Source organism: Solanum tuberosum, unplaced genomic scaffold, assembly GCF_000226075.1.
Source record: "Solanum tuberosum cultivar DM 1-3 516 R44 unplaced genomic scaffold, SolTub_3.0 scf00496, whole genome shotgun sequence".
Taxonomy (NCBI): Eukaryota; Viridiplantae; Streptophyta; class Magnoliopsida; order Solanales; family Solanaceae; genus Solanum; species Solanum tuberosum.
The window spans coordinates 54551-79731 of record NW_006239424.1 but is presented as its reverse complement, the minus strand read 5'-3'; the positions used below and the strand labels follow the sequence as shown (position 1 = coordinate 79731).

Below are 25181 nucleotides of genomic sequence, written 5' to 3'. Positions count from 1 at the left end.
CATTTAAACTTATATCAAAATAAAAATAATAATAATGCACAATCATCTTTTTTTCTCTGTCGTCCCTAAGTATGATTTTCTATGTTGATAATCACATTGTTATTTCTGTAAGGGTACTTTGAGTTATTGAATTTTTGCGAATTACAAGATTTGAAAGATAGACACAATAATTTTATTCACTTTGTGTATATGAGTTTTTCATTGGAGATTTGACTTCTCTCACATCACATGAGTGACGTCTTTGAGTTTTTATAACACTTTATTATTGTTTTGTCCCTTCCCCCTATACTAGTGTCATTTCAAATAAGGTGTCTTTTTATGATTGAAAAACAAGTTACTAGAACAATCTAGTTACAAAATTTTAAAATGATGTTATATTTAATTTAAGAGTCTAAAGAATTGGATAGATGAATTCCCCTAAAAGGCAAGAATATAGAAAGTTTGTTGGTTTGAAAATGAATTGGTAAGAGCTTAGTCATATATATTGTCATGAAAGAAGAAAACTATAGTATAGTATAGTCTGTGACAATAACTTCACACCAAATGAATGTGTTTTACTATGGAAGCAAAGTGATAGATAGAGAGCCTCTCCCTCCTTTATTAAAAAAAAACTAAATCCATTGCCCCTTTTACAACTCCCTCCCTCTCTCTCCCCCCCGCATCTTAAAACAACCAAACAAACACTATTCAAACTCTTTCACAATTCCCTTCCTAAATCTCCAAATTTCAACTTTTACTCCCTGCTAGTTACTCGTCTCAGCTCAACTCGGTCCGTCGGTCGGTGAGCCGGACTTATCTGGATCTGGCCGGAATATTTGTCTTCCCGCCAACATATTGATTTTTCCCACTTCTCTCACAGGTCAGTTCTTCTCTTTTTGCTTATTATGAGAAATGTTAAAATAAGTTTGACATGTAGATCTATTTCATGTTACTTTTTTTGTTGAATCAATATGGATTTGTTAAATGCTTGATCCGTTTCAAATTCAATACTATCTGGATAGGGAAGTTGTTGTCATGCAAAAAGATTTGATTTTTATCGGTTGGATAGTGAGATCTGTGCTTTCTAAATTTTGCATTTTCATCATCTCTGCTTGGAATGATAGGGAGAGGTGAAGTCAGGACTTATTCAGCTGCAGCTGCAGTAAGAATTGAAAAAGAGCAAGTGCATTTGTTCAGTAAGTTACTTATTCACCACTGCCTTTTATATACTCAATATGTATGCAGATTTAGCTTTTCTATTTACTTGCAGCCATGTTTCGTTATCTCTGTGTATCCAATATAGACCTGTGCATACTATTACTGATACATCAAGTTGAGTGATCATTAAGTACCCCACACCTGTATTACACCCATTTGACATCTAGGAAATGAATGAATGATACATGCAATGTACATATTTTTTTATGCAGCAGATGCGGTTTGGGTTGATGGTAGTTACATATCAAGATTGAGAAAATGTACGATCTGGGTGACTTGTGCATGTATTTCACTTGATGTGTATAAGCTGTTTGAACTAGCTATTAGAGTGTAGCATTAAATGGTATATGAGATAGTCTTGAAAAGATACAAATGAGCTACTATAATTCTGATGCTTAAATTATATTTGACAAGTATACTGCCAGAACTTTTTCTTACTCTGTTGCCTTACTTTGATTGTTTATTTGTTTGCCCTTCTATTTTTCTGTTCTGACATATGGTTGCAATCACCATGTTTCTTGTATTTAGGTGAGTTTCTTTAGAGCTGAAATACTAAGCAGTTGACTCATGAAGAACGGTATGGCAGAATGCGCTGTCTGTCATTCCAAACTGGTTTCTCCAACTGTAAAAACTATTTCAAGGGCATATGATCGACACAGAAGCAAGATTTCATCAAAGCAACGTGCTCTCAATGTCCTATTGGTTGTAGGAGATTGTATGCTGGTTGGTTTACAGGTAGCGGTCCTTTTCAAATGTTCTAATTGTTTATTCGTATTCTTCTCAGTTATCAGAAAAAAAGTTCTTAATTTTTGCATGCAAATGATAATATCCTACCAGTAAAGTGTACACTCACTAAGCTTCTTGATTTTGTGTGGATTGTGCTCTTTCCATAACAATCACCATTTGACTTTTTTTTTATAAAAAACTTCTGCTTTTCTCTTGAATATAGTTAATTATAGCTGTCACTACATATCTTTTGCCACTTGCTTCCATCAGCAAAGCATTTAAATTTGCTGCTTAAAAATGAGAAAGACATGTCTAACCCAGTATTTTATTTCCCTTTTCAGCCTGTTTTAGTATTTATGTCAAAAGTGGATGGAAAATTCAAGTTTAGTCCCGTAAGTGTCAACTTCTTGACAGAGGCGACAAAAGTCGTCTTTGCAATAATAATGCTTTTAATCCAGGTACACTATTTTTATGTTTTTTGTTTTACTCCTAAGATTTTCTTTTCGATAGCTCAATTCATGTTTGTTGTTGGAATGTTTCCGCAGGCCAGGCATCAAAAGGTTGGAGAAAAGCCACTTCTTTCAATATCCACATTTGTACAGGTAAAATGTCATTGGTGTGAGTGTTGTAACTGCTCTTAGTTCTCCTGGGTGGGTTAAAACCTAGTTTATTGCTCATCATGTCCTTGTAAAAGCAACATTCTTGCATATGTTCTTTATGACACTTTAAGGTTTGTAAGTGATGTAATATCTGAGGAGCCAGTCTCTCAATTGAGTCCTCTTGTTACATGATTAACCTATATCCATGTATGACACTAAGGATTTGAAAGATGCCTAGCCTGGATGACTGTCTTGGACAAGGGTATTGTTGCTTTTGGGCGCAGAAAGCTTTAAACAGCTTTCCAAATCATCAATTTAATTTCTGTGTAAGATCCTGCACGGAAGAAAGATATCAGGAGTTAAATCCCACCGGAGACAAAATCATTAGGTGGTTTCTTCCCATCTGTCTGTCAAAGTTGTTGTTACTGGTGGGAGGTGGTGGGAGGTGGCAGGTATCCCATTGAATTAGTCGAGGTGTGCACAAGCTGGCCCGGACACCACAATTTTTTTTAAAAAAAGTAGATATAATGAGTTGTATAAAAGGAAAAGTTTTACCACACCTCTTATGGTGTTTGCCAAAACTCCAAGGTGGGGAGCCACACATACAAGAAGGAAATTTGAGCTTTATGCAAATGGATGGGTGTCAAGAAAGATAGGATATTATGGTTTTAGGGAACTGTCATCGTGAAGATCTGCTAATGATATTATGCAGTAAAGAAAAGGTGCAAGATGGATATTACACTTGCCTGGGACATTCTTTGTATAGTTGATATTGGATAAAAGAACTAAATGCTTCTCTTCACTGGGTATAGTCTGCTGAAAAGAAATTCAAGAATTACTACAATTCCTCTTGTATATCAGGATGCCTTTATTTATTCATTCCACAGAAGAGTCAATATGTTGCTGTGAGTTCTACCTTTCTTCATATCAAGATCCCAGGCTCTTAAGTATGAATATTAGCTCCATAAGAGTGAAACAGGAATTAACATAAGTAGATAATAATAGCAATCCTGCCCTCTTTTTTTCGGTTTCTGTTTGTAAAGTGCTTCATCAGCATTATTAGATGCTGATGTTTTTGGAATGAATGCAAGTTACCTTATTAAAAGAAAAACATAAGTCGAGAATATGATTACATTGAGTTGATCCAAAATGTGAAGAATAAGGATGAAGACATTGAGTTGATCCAGAGACACAGGAACTTTTCTAGTATTGTCAAAGAATAGTTGTATTGGGACAAATGCAAAAGACATGCTGAACATTGAGATAATTTGGACCGACCTTGGAAATTAGAACCTTCTCATATTTCTACATACTGTTCGAGCTGCAAGTTTTGTCGTGCTTGAGTTTCCTTTGATTGACCTTGGAAGTTGGACCCTCTTCATATTTCTACGTAGTGTCAAGCTGCCAAGTTTTGTTGTAGATGAGTTTTGTCTTCTTCGTATAGACAATTCAAATTTGCACTTGGCTGGAAAAGGAAAACTTCAACCTTTTTACTTAGCTTTGCACCTTTTCTTTCAGTTGTCAGTTTGTCTGATGTGAAATAGAAACATCATTTAGGTGACTAATTGATGCTTGCAAATAACTGGTTTTTGTAACAAGAGGAACTTTGTATTAAAGATGAACTAGTTGCAGGTCACAAGAGGGACCTGTTCCTCTTCTTCTGGGAATAACAAGAAGCAAAACAAAGGAAAAAGGAAGAAAAGGGAGGTTCTAGATCTATTCTAAGCAACTAAAAGAAAAGCAAGTTCATCCATGCCTTCTTTAGTGAAATCTGCCACTACTTATACTACTCTAGTAGCTATTACTCATGCTCTTTTGCTATCAGAGTCTGTTTCCCTTTTGCATCTGGGACCACGTAGTGGTCCAGGTATTGTGGCACTCGTTTGTACCTGGTACTACGCCTGTTGTTGTCCAACTTGTCCTGCGGAGTCATTACATTGCCGCCCTCATGGAGAAGAACCTTGTCCTCAAGGTTCAAGTGAGGAAACTGCTGCAAGAGGGTATATGAGTCCTCCCAAGTTGCATCTTCAATAGGCAAACCTACCCATTTGACAAAGCATTGAGGCACCTTATGTGCCCCTTTGGTAACATCTCTCGTCTTTAAAACAGCTTCAGGTGTAAGTGTGACAGAGGGAGTTTGGTCCAACAATTCAATAGGTGTAATCTGATTAGTTGGTTTGCCGATACACTTACGTAACACTGAAACATGGAACACAGGATGGATTCGAGAAGAAGGTGGCAGATCGAGTTTATAAGCCACATCACCAATGCGTTGAATGATCTGAAAGGGTCCAAAGAAACGCCTGCTCAATTTGGAATGGCGTTGCAGACGAACTGAAAGTTGTCTATATGGTCGAAGACGGACATACACCCAATCACCAATATCAAAGATCACCTCCCTACGACCTTTGTCAGCTTGAAACTTCATCCTATCTTGAGCCTGCAGTAAATTAGACTTCAACACAGCCAATGTTTCATCGCGTTGTCGCAAAGAACCCGAAACTGTAGGATTGGAAGTGCTGTCTAACACAAAACGAGAGACAATAGGAGGAGGCCGGCCATAGACTGCCTCAAAAGGAGTCATCTTGGAGCTGTGTTGGTATGAAGTATTGTACCAAAATTCTGCCCAGGGAAGAAGAGGGACCCATGTAGAAGGAGTATCTGTAGCAAAACAACGGAGATACATTTCAAGGCATTTGTTCAGTGACTCTGTTTGGCCATCCGTTTGTGGATGATAAGCAGAACTCTTGGCCAAATGAGTTCCCTGGAGTTTGTTAATTTCCGTCCAAAATTCAGAGATGAAAATGGGATCGCGGTCAGATACGATTTTGGTAGGAAAACCATGTAACCGGACAAATTCTTGGACAAAGACTTCTGCTACTTTTTGACTGGTAAAATTTGCAGATAGAGCAATAAAATGTCCATACTTCGACAATCTATCTACAATCACCAAGATCACAGTGCGCCCCTGAGATGATGGAAGGCCTGTAATAAAGTCCATGGAAATTTCAGCAAAAATCTCAGAAGGAATCGGCAAGGGAGACAGTAATCCCGCAGGTTTCAGTTGTGAATCCTTCATCTGCTGACAAATTTGACATTCAGAGACGAACTTCTTGACATCAGATCGCATGCCAACCCAATAAAAATTTGAAGACAGTCGGTGAAATGTGCGAGCGACGCCTGCATGACCTCCAATTTTGGAAGCATGAAATTCTTCCAATAGCATTAGACGCAAAGATGCATCCTTGGGAATAACCAGGCGATTCTTGAATAACAGGAGACCTTCCTGAAAGGAGAATGAGGACATAAAATCTGGAGTATTCAACAATTTCTGTTGGAGAGCTAATAATTCCTCATTGGATTTGTTCAACGCCTTAAGCTTGTCAACCAAAGCTATTTCAGTGATGGCCAAAGATAACGCAAAACAGGCAGGGACGCGAGATAAAGCATCGGCAGCAGAATTTAATTTGCCTGGGCTAAAGCGTATCTCAAAATCATACCCAATTAATTTGCTAAGCCAACGTTGTTGTTCAGGGGTCTGGATAACCTAACTTGTGTTGCTAAGCCAACGTTGTTGTTCAGGGGTCTGGATAACCTGACTTGTAAGGGCTTTCAAAGGTTGCTGATCAGTTAAAATGGTAAAACGACGGCCCAATAAGTATTGGCGCCACTTTTGAACAGCCTGCGTGATGGCAAACATTTCACGATTGTAAGTAGAAGCAGCTTGCATCCTTGAAGATAATTTTTGGCTGAAGAATGCGATTGGGTGACTGTCTTGGCAAAGAACCGCACCAATGCCAGTACCTGATGCATCTGTTTCTACCACAAAATCCTTGGAAAAATCAGGCAAGAATAAAACAGGGACGGAGCCAAGAGCCTCTTTCAATTTGGCAAAAGCAACAGAAGCCTTATCGGACCATACAAATGAGTCCTTTTTCAGAAGATCAGTGAGGGGTGAAGCTAACTGGGCATATCCTTTGACAAAACGACGATAGTACCCCGTTAAACCCAAAAAGGCACGGACATCCTTTACAGATGAAGGCAAAGGCCAAGAAACGATAGCAGTAATCTTCTCAGGGTCAACTTGTAAGCCTTTTTCAGAGAGAATATGACCCAAGTAAGAAATGGAAGACTGCCCAAATTGGCATTTTGATTGCTTCACCACCAAAGAATTTTGTCGGAGAAGATCAAAGATTGATCTAAGGTGTTGTAAGTGATCTTGCCAAGACGTGCTATAAACTAGGATGTCATCGAAGAAAACAAGGACAAATTGGAGTAGAAATGGCTTAAAAATGGAATTCATGGTTGATTGAAAAGTAGATGGAGCATTCGAAAGACCAAATGGCATCACAGTAAATTCATAATGGCCTTCATGAGTTCGAAATGCGGTCTTTTTGATATCTGGGGGATGGAGGCGAATTTGATGGTATCCGGCTAATAAGTCCAACTTAGAGAATACACAAGCATTGTGCAATTCATCAAAAAGCTCATCGACGGTTGGGATTGGAAATCTATCCTTAACAGTGATAGCATTAAGAGCCCTGTAATCCACACAAAAGCGCCAAGTACCATCCTTCTTACGCACTAACAACACTGGTGAAGAATATGGACTCGAGCTGGGACGAATAACTCCCGACTTGAGCATCTCAGAAACAAGCTTTTCAATTTCAGCTTTTTGGAAGTGGGGGTAACGATATGGCCGGACATTTACAGGATTAGCTCCTGGCAAGAGGGGAATGCGATGATCTTGTGGTCGTTGAGGTGGTAAAGAGGACGGGTGATGAAAAATCTCTGGAAAAGAATTTAGAAGAGTGGCTAAGTCAGGGGGGTGATGGCATGGTGATATGAGGGTAGAAGATTGAAGATCTAGACGGAGAAAATATGAAATAGAATCTGTCTTAGTGAAGCGCCTGAGAGTGGACATATTAATTTGGGCAGGAGAGGGGGCAGGATCACCTTGCCATCGGTGATGTTTCCCGTCCAGTGTAAACTCAAAAGTACGATTGACATAGTCCGTCAAACATGGACCTAATGTGGCCAACCAAGTAACTCCAAGGACCAAATCCGAACCATGCATGTCAATAATAAAGAAGTCTGTGACAAAGGAGAAGCCCTGAATGGTGAGTGCTACACCACGAACGACACCTAAACATCGCTTGGCCATTTTCGACCATAACTATGGGGGTGGAGACAAGTCATAAGGAGAGTCCTCTGTAGTATCATCATCGGCAAGAAGTAAAAAGAGTTGAGGGATGGATGAACATTTATGACCCTTGTGATATTTTTCATCACAATTGAAACAAAGGTTAAGTTCACGTTTTCGTTGAAGCTCTGTCGGTGTTAGCTTCCTGAATGATGTACGACCAACACCTGGAATAGATGCAGTCGGGGCTGAGGAGCTTGAAGAAAGGGTCGGATTTTTAGGGCTAGGAGAGGTGTGGAAAGAAAATGGGCTGGCAGGAATTTTTGACGGATAGTTGGGCCGGGTCATCGTCCCAGCTTGGGCCAACTTTTTTTGCTCTTGCAAAAAGGCCAGACTAATTGCTTCATTGAGGTCCGCGGGTCGAAAAGCCAGAACATCTGATTTAATATCAGGGTGAAGTCCAGAGGTAAAAAAATGCTTCATTAAAGGCGGCGATACATCAGAGGTACGATTGGCCAGTTTCTCAAATTGAGAAAGATAGTCACGAACGGAGGTTTGCATCTGTAGTTTTGCCAACAAGCTTTCTGGTGCCTCCATTGATTTAGACCCAAAACGAGTAGCAAGAGCCCTAAGGAAGTGGTCCCATCCACAGAGTTGGCGATTTCGGTATATCCACTGATACCAATCTCGTGCATCTCCCTCTAGAAAGAAAGAGCATACATTCAAGCGTTGCTCATCTGGAACAGTGTAAGTGTCAAAATACTGATGAGCTTGGAAAGCCCAACTCTCTGCGTTGGTTCCATCAAACTTAGCCAAGTCAATCGGTGCCGGTTTATCACGTCGAAATGGATTAAGGCCATGGGGTGGAACTGGAAGCACCTGGTGTACTGGGGGTTGCCGATTCAGTGTGGGTGGTGGGGGAGTATGCTGATAAAAAGTTTGTGGAAGTGGCACAGATGATTGACCCAAAACTGAAGAAGGGCTACCAGCGACTAGAGATGGCGCTGGCGACGAAGGACGCAACGAAGCCAGTTGAGTTACAATATCTTGTAAGGCAGTGTTGATGGACTCCACGGCTTTAGCATGGCCAACAGATTGTTCTTGAAGTTGTTTCACAGCCTCATCAAGAGATTTGAGGCGAGTATTGTGTGCACCATCACCCATGGTAGAAGGAGGGACAATGAAAGCACCAAATGTAACAAGAGGAACTTTGTATTAAAGATGAACTAGTTGCAGGTCACAAGAGGGACCTGTTCCTCTTCTTCTGGGAATAACAAGAAGCAAAACAAAGGAAAAAGGAAGAAAAGGGAGGTTCCAGATCTATTCTAAGCAACTAAAAGAAAAGCAAGTTCATCCATGCCTTCTTTAGTGAAATCTGCCACTACTTATACTACTCTAGTAGCTATTACTCATGCTCTTTTGCTATCAGAGTGTGTTTCCCTTTTGCATCTGGGACCACGTAGTGGTCCAGGTATTGTGGCACTCGTTTGTACCTGGTACTACGCCTGTTGTTGTCCAACTTGTCCTGCGGAGTCATTACAGTTTTCCTCTTTCTTAAGCTTCTATGCGACCTAAGGTCCATAAACAACAAGACCGTGTCAGTGAGGGGTGGAGAGGAAAAAAAAAGGAACAAATGTAGGATATTTATTGAAAGATCTCCAGTTGATGTCACTTAGCAAAAGAAAAAAATGGAGCTCCAGTTGTTGCCTTTCACAGTTGTGTATATGATTGGCAACTTGATAAATGCCAGTAAATAGCTCCGGCTGAGTCATAGAAACAATTTATACATACTTTGACACCTGCTTGGTGCCTAGTTATGAAAATTTTGACTTATCAAAAAAGATTTTAAGACTTTTGATACCTTGTAGATTGTTTGACTGCATGAGAGCTTCACTTTTCTTTGTTGCACTGTCAGTTCCATTTTAAAATCGACTAATTCTTATCTGCATCCTGGTTAACTTTTTTGTCCTTCACCATTCTATTAAACCACCACTTCAGCTTCTTAGAGAATTGATGTTGTCAGTCTTTGTATAGATTTCAGATTCTATGTTGACTACTTGATAGCTGTTGTGTGTAACTGAAATCTTACAGTCTTGACATGCATGTGTGTGTTAGTTTCCATGTATTGTTGTGCAAACATGCTACCAAGTCATTCAACAGGCTTACTATTAATTGATAATTTACATCCATTTTTTTTCTTCAGGCTGCACGAAACAATGTGCTTCTTGCTGTACCAGCACTACTCTATGCCATAAATAACTACCTAAAGTTCATCATGCAGGTACTATTTGTTGAGCTTTTCTGTGCTTGTCAGTTCTCTGAGTAATTCCCATAGTTTTATTATCTCATCCAGCATCGTACATTTTGCCTCTGCATTGTTACTTGTACTGTACATAGCTACAAAGTTGGAACATTGTCTTGTTTCATCCATGGTATTCATAGAGAATTACAGATGTTTCATGAGAAAAGTTGCTCTAAAACTTTACCTGTTTGTCTCAAAACTTGGGATATATCCAGTACTACTTTCTAAGGTTACATATTGACTTCTGAGCTAGGCAGTTGGATTTATACCTCAAAATAAGAAATCTGAATGCTGCTTGAGTACATAGAGTGATGATTCAATAGAGATAGGTATTTGTTAATAAATAACAAACTTCTATCTCTGGCGTCAATATACTATGCTGGTTTTGCTAGAATGCTTCTGTGCACAATATTTTCTGCTGGCTGTCACTTTGTCCTTAGCACGACTAAGAATTCTAAATAAGGGAGGCTGCTGAATAACCAATTACCATTGTTAGAGGCCCTACTGGAAGAAGGTCTGGCATGTATAGACAATTAAACATGCCATATCATGGTGCTGTAGAAGACAAGTGATGTCTTGACTCTTCCCTCTCATGGCTTAGATGTAAATGAAGGACTAAATTCATTTTTGTAACTCTGTATCGGTTTATGGGTTCTTTTCTATACATCCCCATTCACTTTATCAGTTATCGAGACACCTCTATAAAACTTGATTCATGTTTGGCTTGGAGTCTACTGAGTCATGAATACATATTTGATTGACTGTTCTTCTTCTATTAAGATCTTTTCACTGTCCAATATAACATTTAAGTCACAGCTTGCTAGCTACCAGGCTATACACTCTGGAATTTCTTTTACCACAGTTCTCCTTTTTCTCACTTTTTCCCTCAAATATTTTTGTACAGTTATATTTCAACCCAGCAACAGTGAAGATGCTAAGCAATCTGAAGGTAACTGCTATATTTGAACACTTCTACAACTTATCATCTGATTGTGTTTGCTGCTTTTGCCGATTTTCTGCTGAATTCGTCAATTACTTTATTGACTCTGGTTCTTCTTCTTTCTTTTCATCATCTGCTACATTTTGATTTTTGGTGGGATAGAGTTACCTGGTCCTGTATTGGTGGGAGGTAGTAGGAACTCTGTGGAATTAGTCGAGGTGCGCTCGATCTGGCTAGACACCACATTTGTAAAAATGCAATGTAGCTAAATTCAGTTAGCACAATCCAACTTCATCCCTGTATTCACCAACTCTGGATGAAACCTAAATTTGGATCAACTTCCATACGGTACGGATATCTCCCTAGATCATTTGGGATTGAAACATTATTGTTGTTGCCATTGTTTCTTGATCCAAATCTGTCTGGATTAGATTCCACAATTTTTGGTTCAGGACTGGACTGAAATTGCCCCCATCTTAATCTGTATTATGGAAGCTGCCAGTGCATAGAACTATTTTCTTTTTGAAATTTCAAGCAATGTGGTTGGAAGTCCATGAAGCACTCTTTGTTGATAGATTGCAGTCTTTAGCTGGTGCTTAATCTAATGAAGGAGTTGTTTTAGCATCTTTCTAGAATGTCCAAAGTTATCTGTTAACATCCTTCTTACAGGGCAGAAAAAAAAGGACTACTCTTTTTTGTTCACTTGTCTCTCTCCGTGAATATTACCTAAAGCCAAAAAGTTTTATTAAGGTGGTTATTTATTTTCAGGAGCCTTAGATAGATGTTCTAAGAAGATGGCCCCTTGGATAAATGGGTATATATCTTTTGGTGGGAGGCTCACTTTAATTAGTTGTGTGCTGGACGGAATTCCTACATGATATTTGATGTCACTTTTTCCCATTCCAGTGAGTGTTGAAAAGAGGTTCAATTCCACTAGAAGCCAGTTCCTTTGGGAAGGAAATGCTAACAGAAAAAGTTTCATTTGATCAAATGGCAGGAAAAAGACAGTAAAGGTGGTGGATTGGGTGTTAAAATTTTTAAAGCATCATAACAAGAAGGGGTATTCCTTTGTGTAGTTCTTCTGTGAAATTCTCAGGAATCTGCCGAACATCTTTTTATGCATTGTAATCATGCAAAGCAGATATGAATTCTGTTCCTAACTCAGAGTGGTGTCAGGTGTGAAATGGATGATGCCAAAGAATGTGAGAGATCTATTGATTTGTTGGCAAAATCAGAAAGTCGGGAAAATGAAAAGCAAATCTGGGAAATGATACCTCTTTGCATCTTTTGTACCATTTGGTTGGAAAGGAATAAGAGATGTTTTCAGAATCGGGAGAATCATTTAGCTAGCGTTAAGAATAGTTGTCTTCTTAATCAGTACATGGATTTTATAGAAGCTTTGAGAATGTAACAGTTGCAGTTGTTCTGTAGTTTGTATGATTTTAGTACCTTCTTGGTACTTGCTTATTGGGAAAAAATGTGGTTATTTCTTTTTCGATACCTGAGACTTTACATATCAGGTGATGATTTCTCAGTTTCAAAATTATACACCTGCATAAAGGATATATTTCAGAATACTTTCTTGAATATTATGCTATGGTAGAGCTTTTCTTTAATATTTGTTTCTTTGCTGTCAAAGTGCAGGTTTTGGTTATTGCAGTGCTGTTGAAATTTATCATGAAACGGCGATTTTCCGTTATTCAGGTTAGTTGTTTCAAACTAGTAAAATAAGCTGGAGGTGCAATATTGATTGTAGGGGCAGGAAAGAGCAAGGCATCCTGTATAACTTCTTGCAGGATGGAAGTTGTATACCCATATAATAAGAGTTATTATGTTACAGTGGGAGGCTCTTGCTTTGTTGCTAATTGGGATAAGCATTAATCAACTTCGATCCCTTCCTGAAGACACTACTTCTTTGGCTCTTCCAGTTACCACAATTGCATACATCTATACAATGATTTTTGTAAGTGATTTAAACAACCTAGCAACTTACTACCGATTTTATTTTGTTTGTTATTGGAGAAGGCCTTAGTAAATGCCTGGACATCATTTAAGATACTTGTTTATTACTGGCTAAAGGAGGGTTTTTCTTTTGCTCAGGTAACTGTGCCTTCTATGGCCTCAGTATTCAATGAGTATGCTTTGAAGAGTCAATATGACACTAGCATATATCTCCAGGTAAAATTACCATGGCTAATTATCATTTTCTTATTTCTGTATCATCAGAATGTTCTGTGGTTAGATTGGCTCATTATTTTCCACTGCCTTCTTTCCTGGGACAATTATTACTTTTGAATGGATGTATAATTTTTATGTTCCTATACTTGAGGTACTTATCAGTGCCAGTTTACTGCAATGTTTGATTCTTTGGAGACTTGGCGCATTTAAGAAATGTCCATGAACATTCGTCAACGGTAAATTCTGACTTCGAATGCCTTGTACAAGGGAATAAGGAAGATGTAACACAGTAATTTAATTAAGATAAATTTAGATTTAATATGAAGAGCAGGTCTTTCTTATGATAAAAATGTAACATTGTAATTTAGTTATATTTCCATATGAGAGTACTTGGTATGATGAACATATAAAGATTTTCTTTCAGTTTCACTGTTTGTGCTAGCTTTTTCCTTGCCTGATCTTTATCCTAGAGCAGCATCTGTTGTCCAGTTATAGGACTTCAACTGATGCATGTCAGGTTTTGTCTCTGTAGCAACAGCGATTATGCTAATTTTTCCATTCATAGAGGACGGGCGGGACTTCTATCAGCACTCTCTTCCTGAACCATCTGACATGTTGCAATTTAATTTGCAGAACTTATTTCTATATGGATATGGTGCTATATTCAACTTTCTAGCCATTCTTGGGATTGCTGTATTTAAAGGTAATGAGTTGATTCTGAGGGTTTTCCTATGAATCACAATTGAGTACATGACCAGGCAAATAATAACTGACTAAATAAAACTGCACTTGACTTTACTAATTTTCCCATTGTGTCAAAAAAATAACACTGTTACTCTGCTATCTTAATATCATTATAGTTCTTAGATCCCTGCTTTCATGATTTATCTTCAGACTTCAAGTAAACTGTTACAGTTATAAATACCACATTATTTCACTTGCCTGGATTAGAATGTACCGCCTGGAGAAAACCTGCAAAATTGCAAGTGACAACACTCCTCCCTCATAGTGTAAATCGTGTTACTGTAATGTCATAGACTCATAGTGGTTGAAGATCTTATCATTACATCTTATCACAAATCATAATACTGAATCTCTTAATGGTAAAACACAAATGTTGTATAGTTTGGGAAGCAATCAGGTGTGTATATATCTTCTCTTATAGTAGTGGAGTGGTCATTGGGAACCTTCATGATGACATATATGTCTATGCTTGTAACCTGTGTGGAAATTCTGTCCTCGTTTTAAAAAATTTCTCCATAGTGGTAATTAAAGTGTCAATATATGAGATCCTGGATCAAGATGATCCTACTTCAGACTACCAATCAGTATAATGATTTTACTTCAAAGCAAGGCCTTTGTTGGATAATATTCCTCCAGCCTCTGTAATGTTTCTTCTGAATTTTTCAGGTCCTGGTAGCTTGGATATTTTTCAGGGTCATTCGAAGGCAACCATGCTTCTAATTGTTAACAATGCAGCGCAAGGAATTCTGTCGTCCTTTTTTTTCAAATATGCTGGTGAGATTATTACTCAATTTGCTCCACTTTCTTTTTGCTCTTCATATGTTTCTACTTGGTGCTTCTGCGTAACCCATCTCACTTTTAACTAGAATTTTTTTTCCTTTATGGTATTCTGCTGTATAACACAATTTATTTGTACCAGATACGATTCTGAAGAAGTATTCTTCGACCGTTGCAACAATATTTACAGGCATAGCATCTGCTTTGTTGTTTGGTCATACACTGACCGTAAACTTTCTTCTTGGGATTTCTGTTGTTTTCATCTCAATGCATCAGGTATTAAATTTGAGAGAGTTGTCCCTCTGGTATTTCCCATTTTCTCTTTGGGTTGATCATTTAACTTTGATACTTCAGTTCTTTTCACCTCTTTCAAAAGTTAAAGATGACCAACAAAACGGGACAGTGGAGCTGATTGAGGTCCGGGAGAACCATAGGTATTTACTTGTTTAGTGTAAAGTAAAACTATGTCTCATCCCCAATTTCTTTACTTGTTTAGTGTAAAGTAAAACTATATCTCAGCCCCAAGTTATCTTTCCTTGTCAGCTACTGGTTCTTAGGATACTGCTTTCTGTATTCTATTTTAGTTTCTTATATATGCTGAGAATGTGAGGGAAAGCAGGATTCTGATGGCTTGCTCCCGGTACGTCCATTCATTGAAAATGATTGTGTCTGCCGAATGAGTAACACGATAATCCAACTATATAGCCATCTTTTCTTGTAGCAGATGTAGTTCTGCATGTAATTCAGCTTCACAAATTTCTCTTGGCCGTGACTTTTATCATGTCATTTTAAGTTTATATCGTATCATTGGATTACTCTTGTCTTTATTTATGTATTTCGAAGTATCAAGGTCCAGATGTAATCAGTTTAGAAAATGTGTGAATTTATTGCTTTCCTGCATAGCTGAAGGGGTGCTTCTGTTTCTTTTGTTTCTATTTATGCAAATATTACCTCCTTGTTGCTTGATATGATGAATGCATGACCTTTTTCTTAAAATAATAATTAAAAGATTAGTTACAAGTTATTATTGGCGTAAGGTCCTTTGCTGTGCAAGATAAATACCAGTTTCACTTACTAAGACAACAAGCCATACGTAAATTTCTATTGAGTGATGATTGACATTAGCCATACTATGTACAGAAGCATTTAATAAGTTCTTTTTTGATGCTGGTAAATACTTCGTGAGAACTTAGTTGTGCAAGTTTCTTTTATTCCTTGCTGTTTTCCAACTATAACATCAAATCCATTTATTGAAAAATGGATATGAAACAAATGCTAATCTTTTAGGTGTGTACATCACAGAGATGCATGTTCACTCTCTTCATCCCTCCTTTTGACCCCTACCACCCCCCCTAAGTTTAAAAAGCTGCATCTGTTAATACTTCCCTCTTGTGTTGTTTTCAGCCCTAAAGATTCATCCTTTGTAAATATGGCAGCAGGAGCAAATGAGGAGGTATGGATCTTTTCTTCAGAAATTTTTAGATACAAAGTTTTTGCTGTATTTCCTACTTAACTTGGATGGATTTCATGTTAATTTCTTTTCCAGGCAAGTCATCGAGTAGGACCTGATGAAAGACAGCCACTTCTTCCAAGATGAAGCTACTTGAACTGTAAGTCTGCTAATGTTTCTATACTTTCTGATCCCAGTTAATAACTTGGATACACATAAATTAAGACAATGTTCAAACTTTTTATGGTTTATGGATATGTCTCTTGGTTGCACTTATTCATGGGAAACATGTGGGAGGACTAAAAAGAAGACTAGGAGAGTTTGGTTGGCACCTTGGTCATCTAATGGGATTGTATATCATGTCCTGTTTCTCTTTTTATTTTGATATGTATGAAAAGAACTAATCAACAACAACATACCCAGTGTGGTAATCACACACAGTGGAGTCTAGGGAGGGTAGAGTGTTGCAAATGAAATGAACTGTTCTAGAAGAATAAATAATTTCACCATCAACAGATTCCATTAATATTGTTTTATTTTACACTTATTAAAGAACAGTTTATATCAAGTAGTTTCCAGTCTGAGGTTTAAGTAGAGTAAGTTATGCTGTTTTCAGTTATCAATGTTATGAGATGTAGATATAGACACCGAGAAGCTATGCTAATGTCGTTGTCAGATTCCATGTATGTTGAATGATTTACAACTAAAATGCATCTTGTTCCACCAGATTGACGTGAGAACTATATCCTGCATGTCTTGGTATTTGTTGGTCTTTGAAACTCTGTTCCTGGATATGGTGCTTGTTTTATTGTAATTAGAAATTTTTTCTTGTGTAAATACAAGTTTGCTTACCCAAAAATTGTTATTGTAGGTCATTTGTAGCACATTTTGTGGTGAGCATTTACAGGGAGTGTAGAATACAAGGTCATTCAGTGTAATATCGAGAACAAATAAAAGAAGAAACAGTGTTGTTGTCTCTCTTTTTCTTCTCTCCAAAATGTGGTCAATCCCTCTGCTTCATGGGATTGTTTCTCCTGGAGAGAAGGATATGTGAGGTAGACAGACAACAGCAGTATAGTTGTCATGCAATACAAATACGAGCCTACCTATGTTGTATAAGTTACAAAAAGACTTGTAGTGTTTGTTACACATGATTTTCTTGTAAACAGTTTACAGTTATCAATTCTTTCATATATTCTTGTAATCAATTCGAATTTTGATGATAGATCAGTGTTGATGTTTATTTACAAGGATGTGTTAGATTATGCTATCTCGGCCTTGTGAATTTGGATAATGTACTAAATTGAAGTAAACATCATTTTTTTTTTGTAATTTCAAGCAAATTGTTGAGTGATACAATAATTCATTTCATGCTCAAATTCCACTCGCATATAATTGGGAATCTGAAAAGAGATTCCCAACTGTATGTTCGTTCGTTTCGCTCAATTTCTTTTTTGTCTCTCTGCATTCTACAATACATACAACTTTATTCTTTCTATGTAGTAGTATTTGTCACACAAATGCCATGAACCTCTCTCTCTATAATAACATCTCACTCTCACCTTCCATCCGCTTCACTTCTCCAAAACGATGTCGTCACTACCACGTCAGTTCTCGGCGAATCTCCCCCTCCCTTCCCCGTCGACGCCATCTCCGCCGCCGCCTTAAAAAGTTCTCCACCGAAGACACTCCACCGTCCGATCAAAACCTCCACTTTGTCCTTACCGTCGATAATTTGCCTACCAAATCCTTCTACTCAATCAAGGACCTCCTCCACTTGAAGCTCGGAGAATTCCTCCACTCAGGCCGAGCCGCCATTGAAGACTTGCGAACTCTCATCCGTGTAGATACCGATGCCGGGAGACTTTCCTTCTCCTGCACAAGGTCCACCGTTAAATTCCTAGCAACTCTAGTAGTTTCCAGTTTCCTACTTATTTTCACTCTTAGGGCTATTGTTAACCTAGTGCGGGGGATACGACTCAACAGTGGAAACAACAACGTTGAATTAGTGTATAAGAGAGACCGTAGTTTAGGTGGAAGAGAAGTACTTGTTGCTAAAAATGAGACGCCTACGCTTGATAGGAAGAAACCAAATGTCTTGGATAGTGATGAAGGAAACAGTAATTGGGATTGGGATAGGGATAGTCCAATTAGCTTTTCCAGGAGGCGAAAGAAGAAGAGTTCTGTGGAGCAATTGCCTAAATGGTGGCCTGTTTCGACTTCTGGTTCCGATCAAGTTGGGGCAGAGAATCAAGAAGAGTATCAGAGAATGGCCAATAGATTGATTCGAGGTAATTTTATTTTCCAGGTTATTGTTAGGTATGCAGCTGTTTTTTCCTTCATAGTTGTGCAACTCTTCTTTCATGTCTGAATTGTCATATTGTTTAATCCATTGAAGAATGGAAGACATGAACTCCTAGCATCCACGATGATTGTTAGTTATGCACTTCCTTTTAAATCACAGTTTACAAATTTGCTTTCCAGCCATCTTGGACAATAGAATGACGGGGAAGGACATTTTGGCGGATGATATAATTCAAGTCAGTATGTTAATGGCTTCTCAGTTTTCACAATCTTTATTTTTATACAAATGTGAATTGTTTGCATAGTTTCTTAGTTTTTTTATTTTGTTTGCAGCCCCCTTTATATTTATGAGTTTGTCACACAGACCATTTTAACTTCTTTTGCTCCAAGTAGCCCTTTGAGCACGCAGTTTGCAACTTTATACACATAAATATGTGGGAATGTGAGCTCCATTTCAGGAAAGGAAATTATAAGAATGAAGTAATCCAAATATCAAAGTTTTTTTTTTTTTTTGAGAATAGTAACTGTGAATTATATCCAAAAACTATACTTAGATAGCCTTTTTATTTTGCATGGTACCGTCTCAGTTCCACTTTTCCTTTTCAAAAAATCTGTTACTTCACTGGAGGAAAGGATTAAAGAATTGTTCGACATCATTATGATTTATTTTTTTTCAAGTTCAAAAAAAAATTTATGATTTTTTATTTTCCAAGAACATAAGCTATACTCTACTTTGTGCTAACATGCTGGTCCATTTGTAGTTACGACGCATAGGGAGGATATCAAACGTGAAAGTTTCGTTTGATACTGAGAATGCACGTGATACGCTTTTTCGCGTGGCAGTCGACTTTATTCTTAATTATTGTGAAAGGTAGCTCGTTTAGCTTGATGACTGATTGCTAAATGCCCTCTTTTGCATCTTTTTACCCTCTTATAGTTTCTTCTTCTTTGCTCTTCTGCAGCACTGCAAGTCAGTCAACTTTTCTTCTAATTGATGGTGAAGAAGCACAAAACTTTGTTGCTGGGCTTGCTGATAATGTTGGACTTGAGAGTACTCGGGCTGCAAGAATGGTGTCTGCAGCTGTTGCTGCACGCACTAGGTCGAGGTTCTTGCAAGCTTGGGTAAGGTTTTTCTACTACATTGAATTAAATTCATTTTTTGCATTTGGACTTCTTGAAGCAGGCTATGATATTAAAAACCTTAATCCATCCACAAAGAGTATTGCATTAATCTACTTCCTTTTTGAAGCTATCACTTCTTCTTTAGCATTATGGTTGGGAGAATTTGTAAGCTTAGGAGGATTATGGCAGAACCTATCACTTCTCCTTTAACAATAGACAAATGTGACCCAATTGGATTATTTTGGCCAAGTGCTTACTTGGTTCAGGGTGGTGTCAGGATTTAAAATTAATTCAAGGAAGTGTGAGATTATGCCCGTTGGGGAGGTGGAAGACATCGATCAATCTTCCCAGGTTCTAAGTTGTAGGGTTGGGGCTCTCCCAACTACCTACTTGGATTACCTTTAGGTGCGTCGAGATCATTGGGTGTGGAATCCAGTTCTTCAGGGGTGGCAGGTGGCAGAAAAGATGCTTGTCCAAAGGCAGGAAGGAAGTGCTTATCAAGAGCACATTATCGAATATCCTCACTTATTTCTTTTCTTTGGTTCATGCTCTATCTTCAATCATAGAAAGTTGGAAAGGATCCAAAGAAATTTCCTTTGGGACGCGGCGGATGGGGCAAGGAAGTTCCACTTGGTTTAGTGGGAGACTGTCATGTCTCCTAAAAAATGGAGAGAGCTTGGTATTAAAGACTCAAAGGTGTTTAACAAAGCCTTGTTGGGTAATTGGTTGTGGAGATTTGGGGAGGAGATAAATGTTTTTCTGGAGAGGGGTAATAGTCCATAAGTATGGGGCTATGGAAGGGAGTGGAAATCTAGAAATGTGTATGCATTTTGGGAGGGAAGTTAATTTTTGGGGTCATAGGTGGTGTGAGAATAATTTATTGAAAGATATTTCAAGCTTACACAGAATATCTTGCCAAAGAGACTTGACAATACAACAATTTAGGGGGACATAAGGTGGAGAAACTTTTTGGGACTTGAGATTTAGGAGACTTTCACGATTAGGAGGGAAGTGACTAAGTTTCAAAGATTGTTGGTTCTACTCCATATGCAAGTTACAATTGTAGATAATATTGATGCTTTGTTGTAGGGTTTGGGGAAGAATCACATGTTCTTCATCAAGTCTTTTTACGAGAAACTTTTGGGTGGGGAAGAGGAAGTGTTTTCCCTTGTAACACAATGTGGATACCAAAGGTGCCGAGGAAGGTGTGTGTTTTCACTTGGCTAGCTACTAGATGGGTGATTTTGACGGCGGAAATCTTAGAAAGTGTAAGGTTATTTGCGTTAGCTAGTGTTATATGTGCAGGCGGGCAGGATGTGGATTCATCTTCTTCTTCATTGTGGTCTTACCATGAGGCTATGGGGGAATATGTTTTAGTGGTTTGGTACTTCTTGGGCTATGCTACGAACTATGAAAGAGTTGATGTTCAGTTGGAAGAGCGGGAGAAGGAGGAGAAGACTCGGGGCTTGGAACATGGTTCCACTTGCGTTAATGTGGTCGGAGAGCTTTTGAGAGGGTAGAGTTGAGCTTTGCTTAATTAAGGAGTAGCCACTGATCCCTTATATTCTTTTGGTGCACCCATAAAGTTCCCAATTGTATAGAAGGTTGGATGAAGTTTGTAGAGAATCATTTCTTTTTGTAGATTATTTACCTTTTTTGTATTCCTCTTGTATATGGTTAATTTTTGCCATGTTTATGAATGAAAATACATTTACTTGATAAAAAACTATTAAAACCGAGTTAGTTAGTAAGCCCTCCTAATTAGCAATTTCATATCTTCTCATACCCTGAAATCTAAGGTATTGGTCTGTGTCTTAAGCCCTTTTCTCCTGGTCCACTACTATCTCGTAGGAGCCTTTCGCGGAAAATTACTCTAGTGTCTAGTCGCATATGCTATCGTTTGTTTATTATAAAAATCAAAATTCAACAAAAACACATCCTAAATGGACTCGTGAAGCATCACAACAACAACAACAATCACAATCCTCTCAAAATAATTCTAAACTCAAATCACAATCCTGTCAAAGAAGATTGAATTGGATCAAGTTAGGATGAGAATTGTGTGAAATTAACTTCTATGAACTGGAATATCGCACAAAATAAATGGAAGAGTGGATGTATATTGTACAGTCTCTTCAGTTTACATCTTCCCAAAGAAGCTGCTTCCACACCTCAAATTTTGTGTGAAAAGTCTCATCATAGAAATGCAAGGGAAGACTGTTGTGTTATACACTCACTCTCCTCATACTCTTTACCACTTCTGTGGATGGGTAAGCCCCTAATACAATCGATTTAGCAAGTAAAATGGAAGGGACCTAGCAAATAAATAGTTGCTAATCATTGTCATCTTCCTCTTTTACCTTAATAAAGGAAGAACTTGGATCTTTCATAAAAATAAATCCCTCCAAGATAATGGGAGCTGGAGCACAAAACATGCTGCGTTAGCAGGGTCCGAGGAAGTTCCACACCACAAGGGGTGTGAAATAGACAATCTACCCTAATGCAATTAGTAGCTGCTTCCACGGCTCGAATCTGTGACCTTGTAGGTCACATGGAGACAACTTTACTGTTGCTCCAGTTTCCAAGATGAGCTAATAAAATAAGTCACCAGTTCCAAAGCCCCTATAGATTAATATGCAAGAGTAAGGAAACTAAACAACTATTGTAGGTCCTTGTAATTCCAACTAATCTATCAACTGCCTCTGGTAGGCTGAATGAATCAGCCAGTGAACTTATGTATATTTCGCTATGGATTTGGTGATTGAGAGAATTATTATCTTGGAAAAGAAAAAAGCTCGTCTTCCATCTTTGGTTTCCCTCTAAAATAAACTGTTGGCATGATGAAACTAATGGATGATCAAGAATGCAATATAGTTTGCTTGTACTGATGCTACTAGGATCGTTTAATTTTCAGGCCTTGGAAATGCAAGGAAAGCATTCTGAAGCTGTGGTGGAACTGTTTAAAATATGTGTCATCCACCAGATATTTCCTCCTGAAGAGTTCTCGGTTTGTATTTCCTCATTTTGCCTACTTCTGTAAAGTTCGTGTGATCTATGCTCTGATTGTGTATCTCATGGTGTGTACTGTTTTAATTCTTTTAGAAGTTCCTTAGCGTTGAGCCATTGATATTTAAAAAACCCAGGAAAACTAATTAACAAACTTTTTCTTGATCCCAAATTCTGATGGAGTATGATTAGTATCTGAAGAAAACGGAAATCGGCTACCGATCATCCTAGATTATGGACTATTTACTCTTTGTAGTAATTTTTCGAGTTGTCACTATTTCAAGGAGCCAATGCTCTTTGCATCACAGTCTCAGACTATTTCATGCTCTTTGTTGTTTTATTGGCATGTCTCTACAGCCTGAGATGGAGATGGTAGCTCGTGGACTTGAGAAACACTTAAAAGTAGACCAAAGGGAGTTCCTAATGAACAGTCTTCTACATGTGTGTGGTGATGAGACCAGGAGAAGTGTGGCTGAAGCTTTGGGTCTGGTATGCCTAGTTTATTACTCCCCTTCCCTAACTAGAAGATTTGGAAATTGTTGTTCATTGTTGTTGTGCTTCTATTGAGTGACATTTCCAATTCGTCTCCTGTCAATTTCACCTGTTCTAGTGCTTTGTTAAAGAATTTTTGCCCTTCAGCTGTGTAAAATAGATCTTAACAGGCAGTGCGGAGAAGACATCAATTCTATCCTCAGTTTTGTACACTGTCATATAGATTCCAAGAAAATTCACCTGCTCTAATTTGGGCCTCTTATCTATAATAATTTTCCACTCTCTTCTATCATCTCCTAGAACAAGAAAATGTGGGAAGTTTTTCTTCCCCAGTTGTTTTTGTATTTGTTGCACATATGACATAACTAATAGGAGTAGGAAAAGAGTTTGATTTTGAATTTGACTGTCTTGTGGCATGGCTTGTAGGTTAAAATTTTAGTTTTATGTATAAATAATATATGTTGACTCCCCTTATTTTTTTTACGTGTCCTTTTTTTCATATTTTTACATCGCTCATTAAAATTCCTGACTCCACTACTGCTTTAACTCCGGTCTCCCTTTCAATCATCTACTTTGGTTGGTAGAGTTATTAAATCCTAGGATAATCTCCTGGAGGAATCAGTATAGTTACTGTAATAAGAGATTGATTTATTTAGAAGAATATCCAACTGATGTTAATCGCTTAATCTCATTCTATTTTCTGAGAAGAAGAATCAACCAAATGTCAGGCTCTTAGTCTCAGAAACTTCCAGAAAATATTTCCTTGGGGCTAACTGTGGATTTTCTGAGATTGCAAAATTCAAAGAAAAGACTGAAATGATTTAGCAAATACTAAGAATTTCTTTTATAAGGGCTAATACTAAGAGTTTAAGAAATGGGAAACTATAGAGGGACTGAAGATTCCGTTTACACTCGAGTTAGAACTCCAAAGGTCTATGGAACCTTCAAGATTTATGCAATGACTTGGTATGGAAGCATCATTTCTTTTGTTACTTGCTCCCATTTCTATTTGTTCTTTCAAGCTCAACACACACAACGGGAGTTTGTTGAAGGTTCCTAAATCCTTAAATCAATACAGATTCCACCCTCACCTCTCCAACCTCTGGGGAGTTACTTTATTCTAATATCACAACTCTGGGAGTGTGAAGAAGTATCTTATTACCATGGATATTAGAGAATTGTTGGATTTTCTCTTGAGAACTTGTAGACAAATCTGAGCCAAGTCTAGCTAGGGCAGGGACAGTCTGTGCTACTGATCTTGATTGTGCAATGCTTATTGCCAAGGTTATCTGCTATTGTAATTGGTGGAGTTATCCTTTAAAATATAATATGGTCTTATTACCTTTGTGGTATTAAATGAATTATTCTGACATTTATTTTCTTCACAGATGTGTGTATTGATATTGCTGTTTCTCCTTTACCCTTTATTTGTTGGTTTTTCACCATGTGCTCTTATCTGCTTCTTGTTGATTTGTTTTTACTTGTTCTCTTCTGCAGATGTACTTGAAGGGTGACATTGTTGATCAACAAGAAAACAAATATACATAGATCACTAATTTATGCGTACAGGAATTGATTTTTAAAGATGAATAATGTTTTATGCTCAAAAAGACATTGGTCTACAACTAGTACTACCTGTATGCAACAACCTTCCGAAATGCTTCAAGTGGATTATTGGATCTATCATGTAAAAGGTCTGCTAGAAGAAAGGTCAAATGCACATCTTACATTCTAAAGCCCCGAAAAGCCCGTTATACCCCTAGTCTTGTTTGGAGTGGAACTTATATCTCCTATTTATGTTGAGTGGTTGTTATACACGAGTAGCTATTTTTGACCTTTGTTCTCTTAGTTTCATCAGCATAGCTACGAAGTCTACTTTAGTAACGATCTCAAAACAATGCAGCTTACATGCTGAGACCAGATATATCTGCACATGTTTTTATCATATGGATGAAAGTTAACATGATTCCTTCTTTTTTGATCTTTGGTTTACTTCTTTTTTGGCACAAGTATTTTGGTAGCCCTTCCGTCAAAAAGTATTTTTTGCTAAATAGAAAGGTTCATGGTTTCTAAGTGTGTTGCATTGTGTCTTTAGCTAAAGTTGCTCGTACCAAATGATTGTGGTTCGAAATATTGATTCTTCAAAAACAGACAAAGTTGGCTTTAATTTTCGCAAAACAATGATTTTTACCCACCTTGGC

At 37.9% G+C, this 25181-nt stretch overlaps 2 protein-coding genes across 3 annotated transcripts; both read left to right on the top strand.

The window, feature by feature from the left end:
- The first annotated feature begins 508 nt into the window (after positions 1-508).
- Positions 509-17369, top strand: LOC102595633 (CMP-sialic acid transporter 2). Of its 2 annotated transcripts, none has more exons than XM_006364601.2 (17): positions 509-859; positions 1104-1175; positions 1726-1932; positions 2265-2381; positions 2469-2525; positions 9869-9946; positions 10872-10916; positions 12552-12611; positions 12748-12870; positions 13008-13085; positions 13719-13788; positions 14496-14603; positions 14749-14882; positions 14961-15040; positions 16011-16059; positions 16153-16216; positions 16928-17369. In XM_006364601.2, exons 3-16 carry the CDS (start codon positions 1765-1767, stop codon positions 16201-16203), a joined length of 1218 nt encoding a protein of 405 aa, XP_006364663.1. In that variant the 5' UTR covers positions 509-859; positions 1104-1175; positions 1726-1764; the 3' UTR covers positions 16204-16216; positions 16928-17369. The 2 variants fall into 2 exon arrangements, with proteins under 2 accessions (XP_006364663.1, XP_006364662.1); XM_006364600.2 differs by having other exon boundaries at positions 1002-1175.
- Positions 17370-17436: 67 nt separating this feature from the next.
- LOC102596187 (uncharacterized) lies at positions 17437-24946 on the top strand. Its single transcript, XM_006364602.2, has 7 exons — positions 17437-18347; positions 18541-18596; positions 19122-19231; positions 19323-19482; positions 22397-22489; positions 22846-22977; positions 24478-24946. The coding sequence occupies exons 1-7, from the start codon at positions 17582-17584 to the stop codon at positions 24526-24528; spliced, it is 1368 nt and encodes a 455-aa protein (XP_006364664.1). The 5' UTR covers positions 17437-17581; the 3' UTR covers positions 24529-24946.
- The last annotated feature ends 235 nt before the right edge of the window (positions 24947-25181 follow it).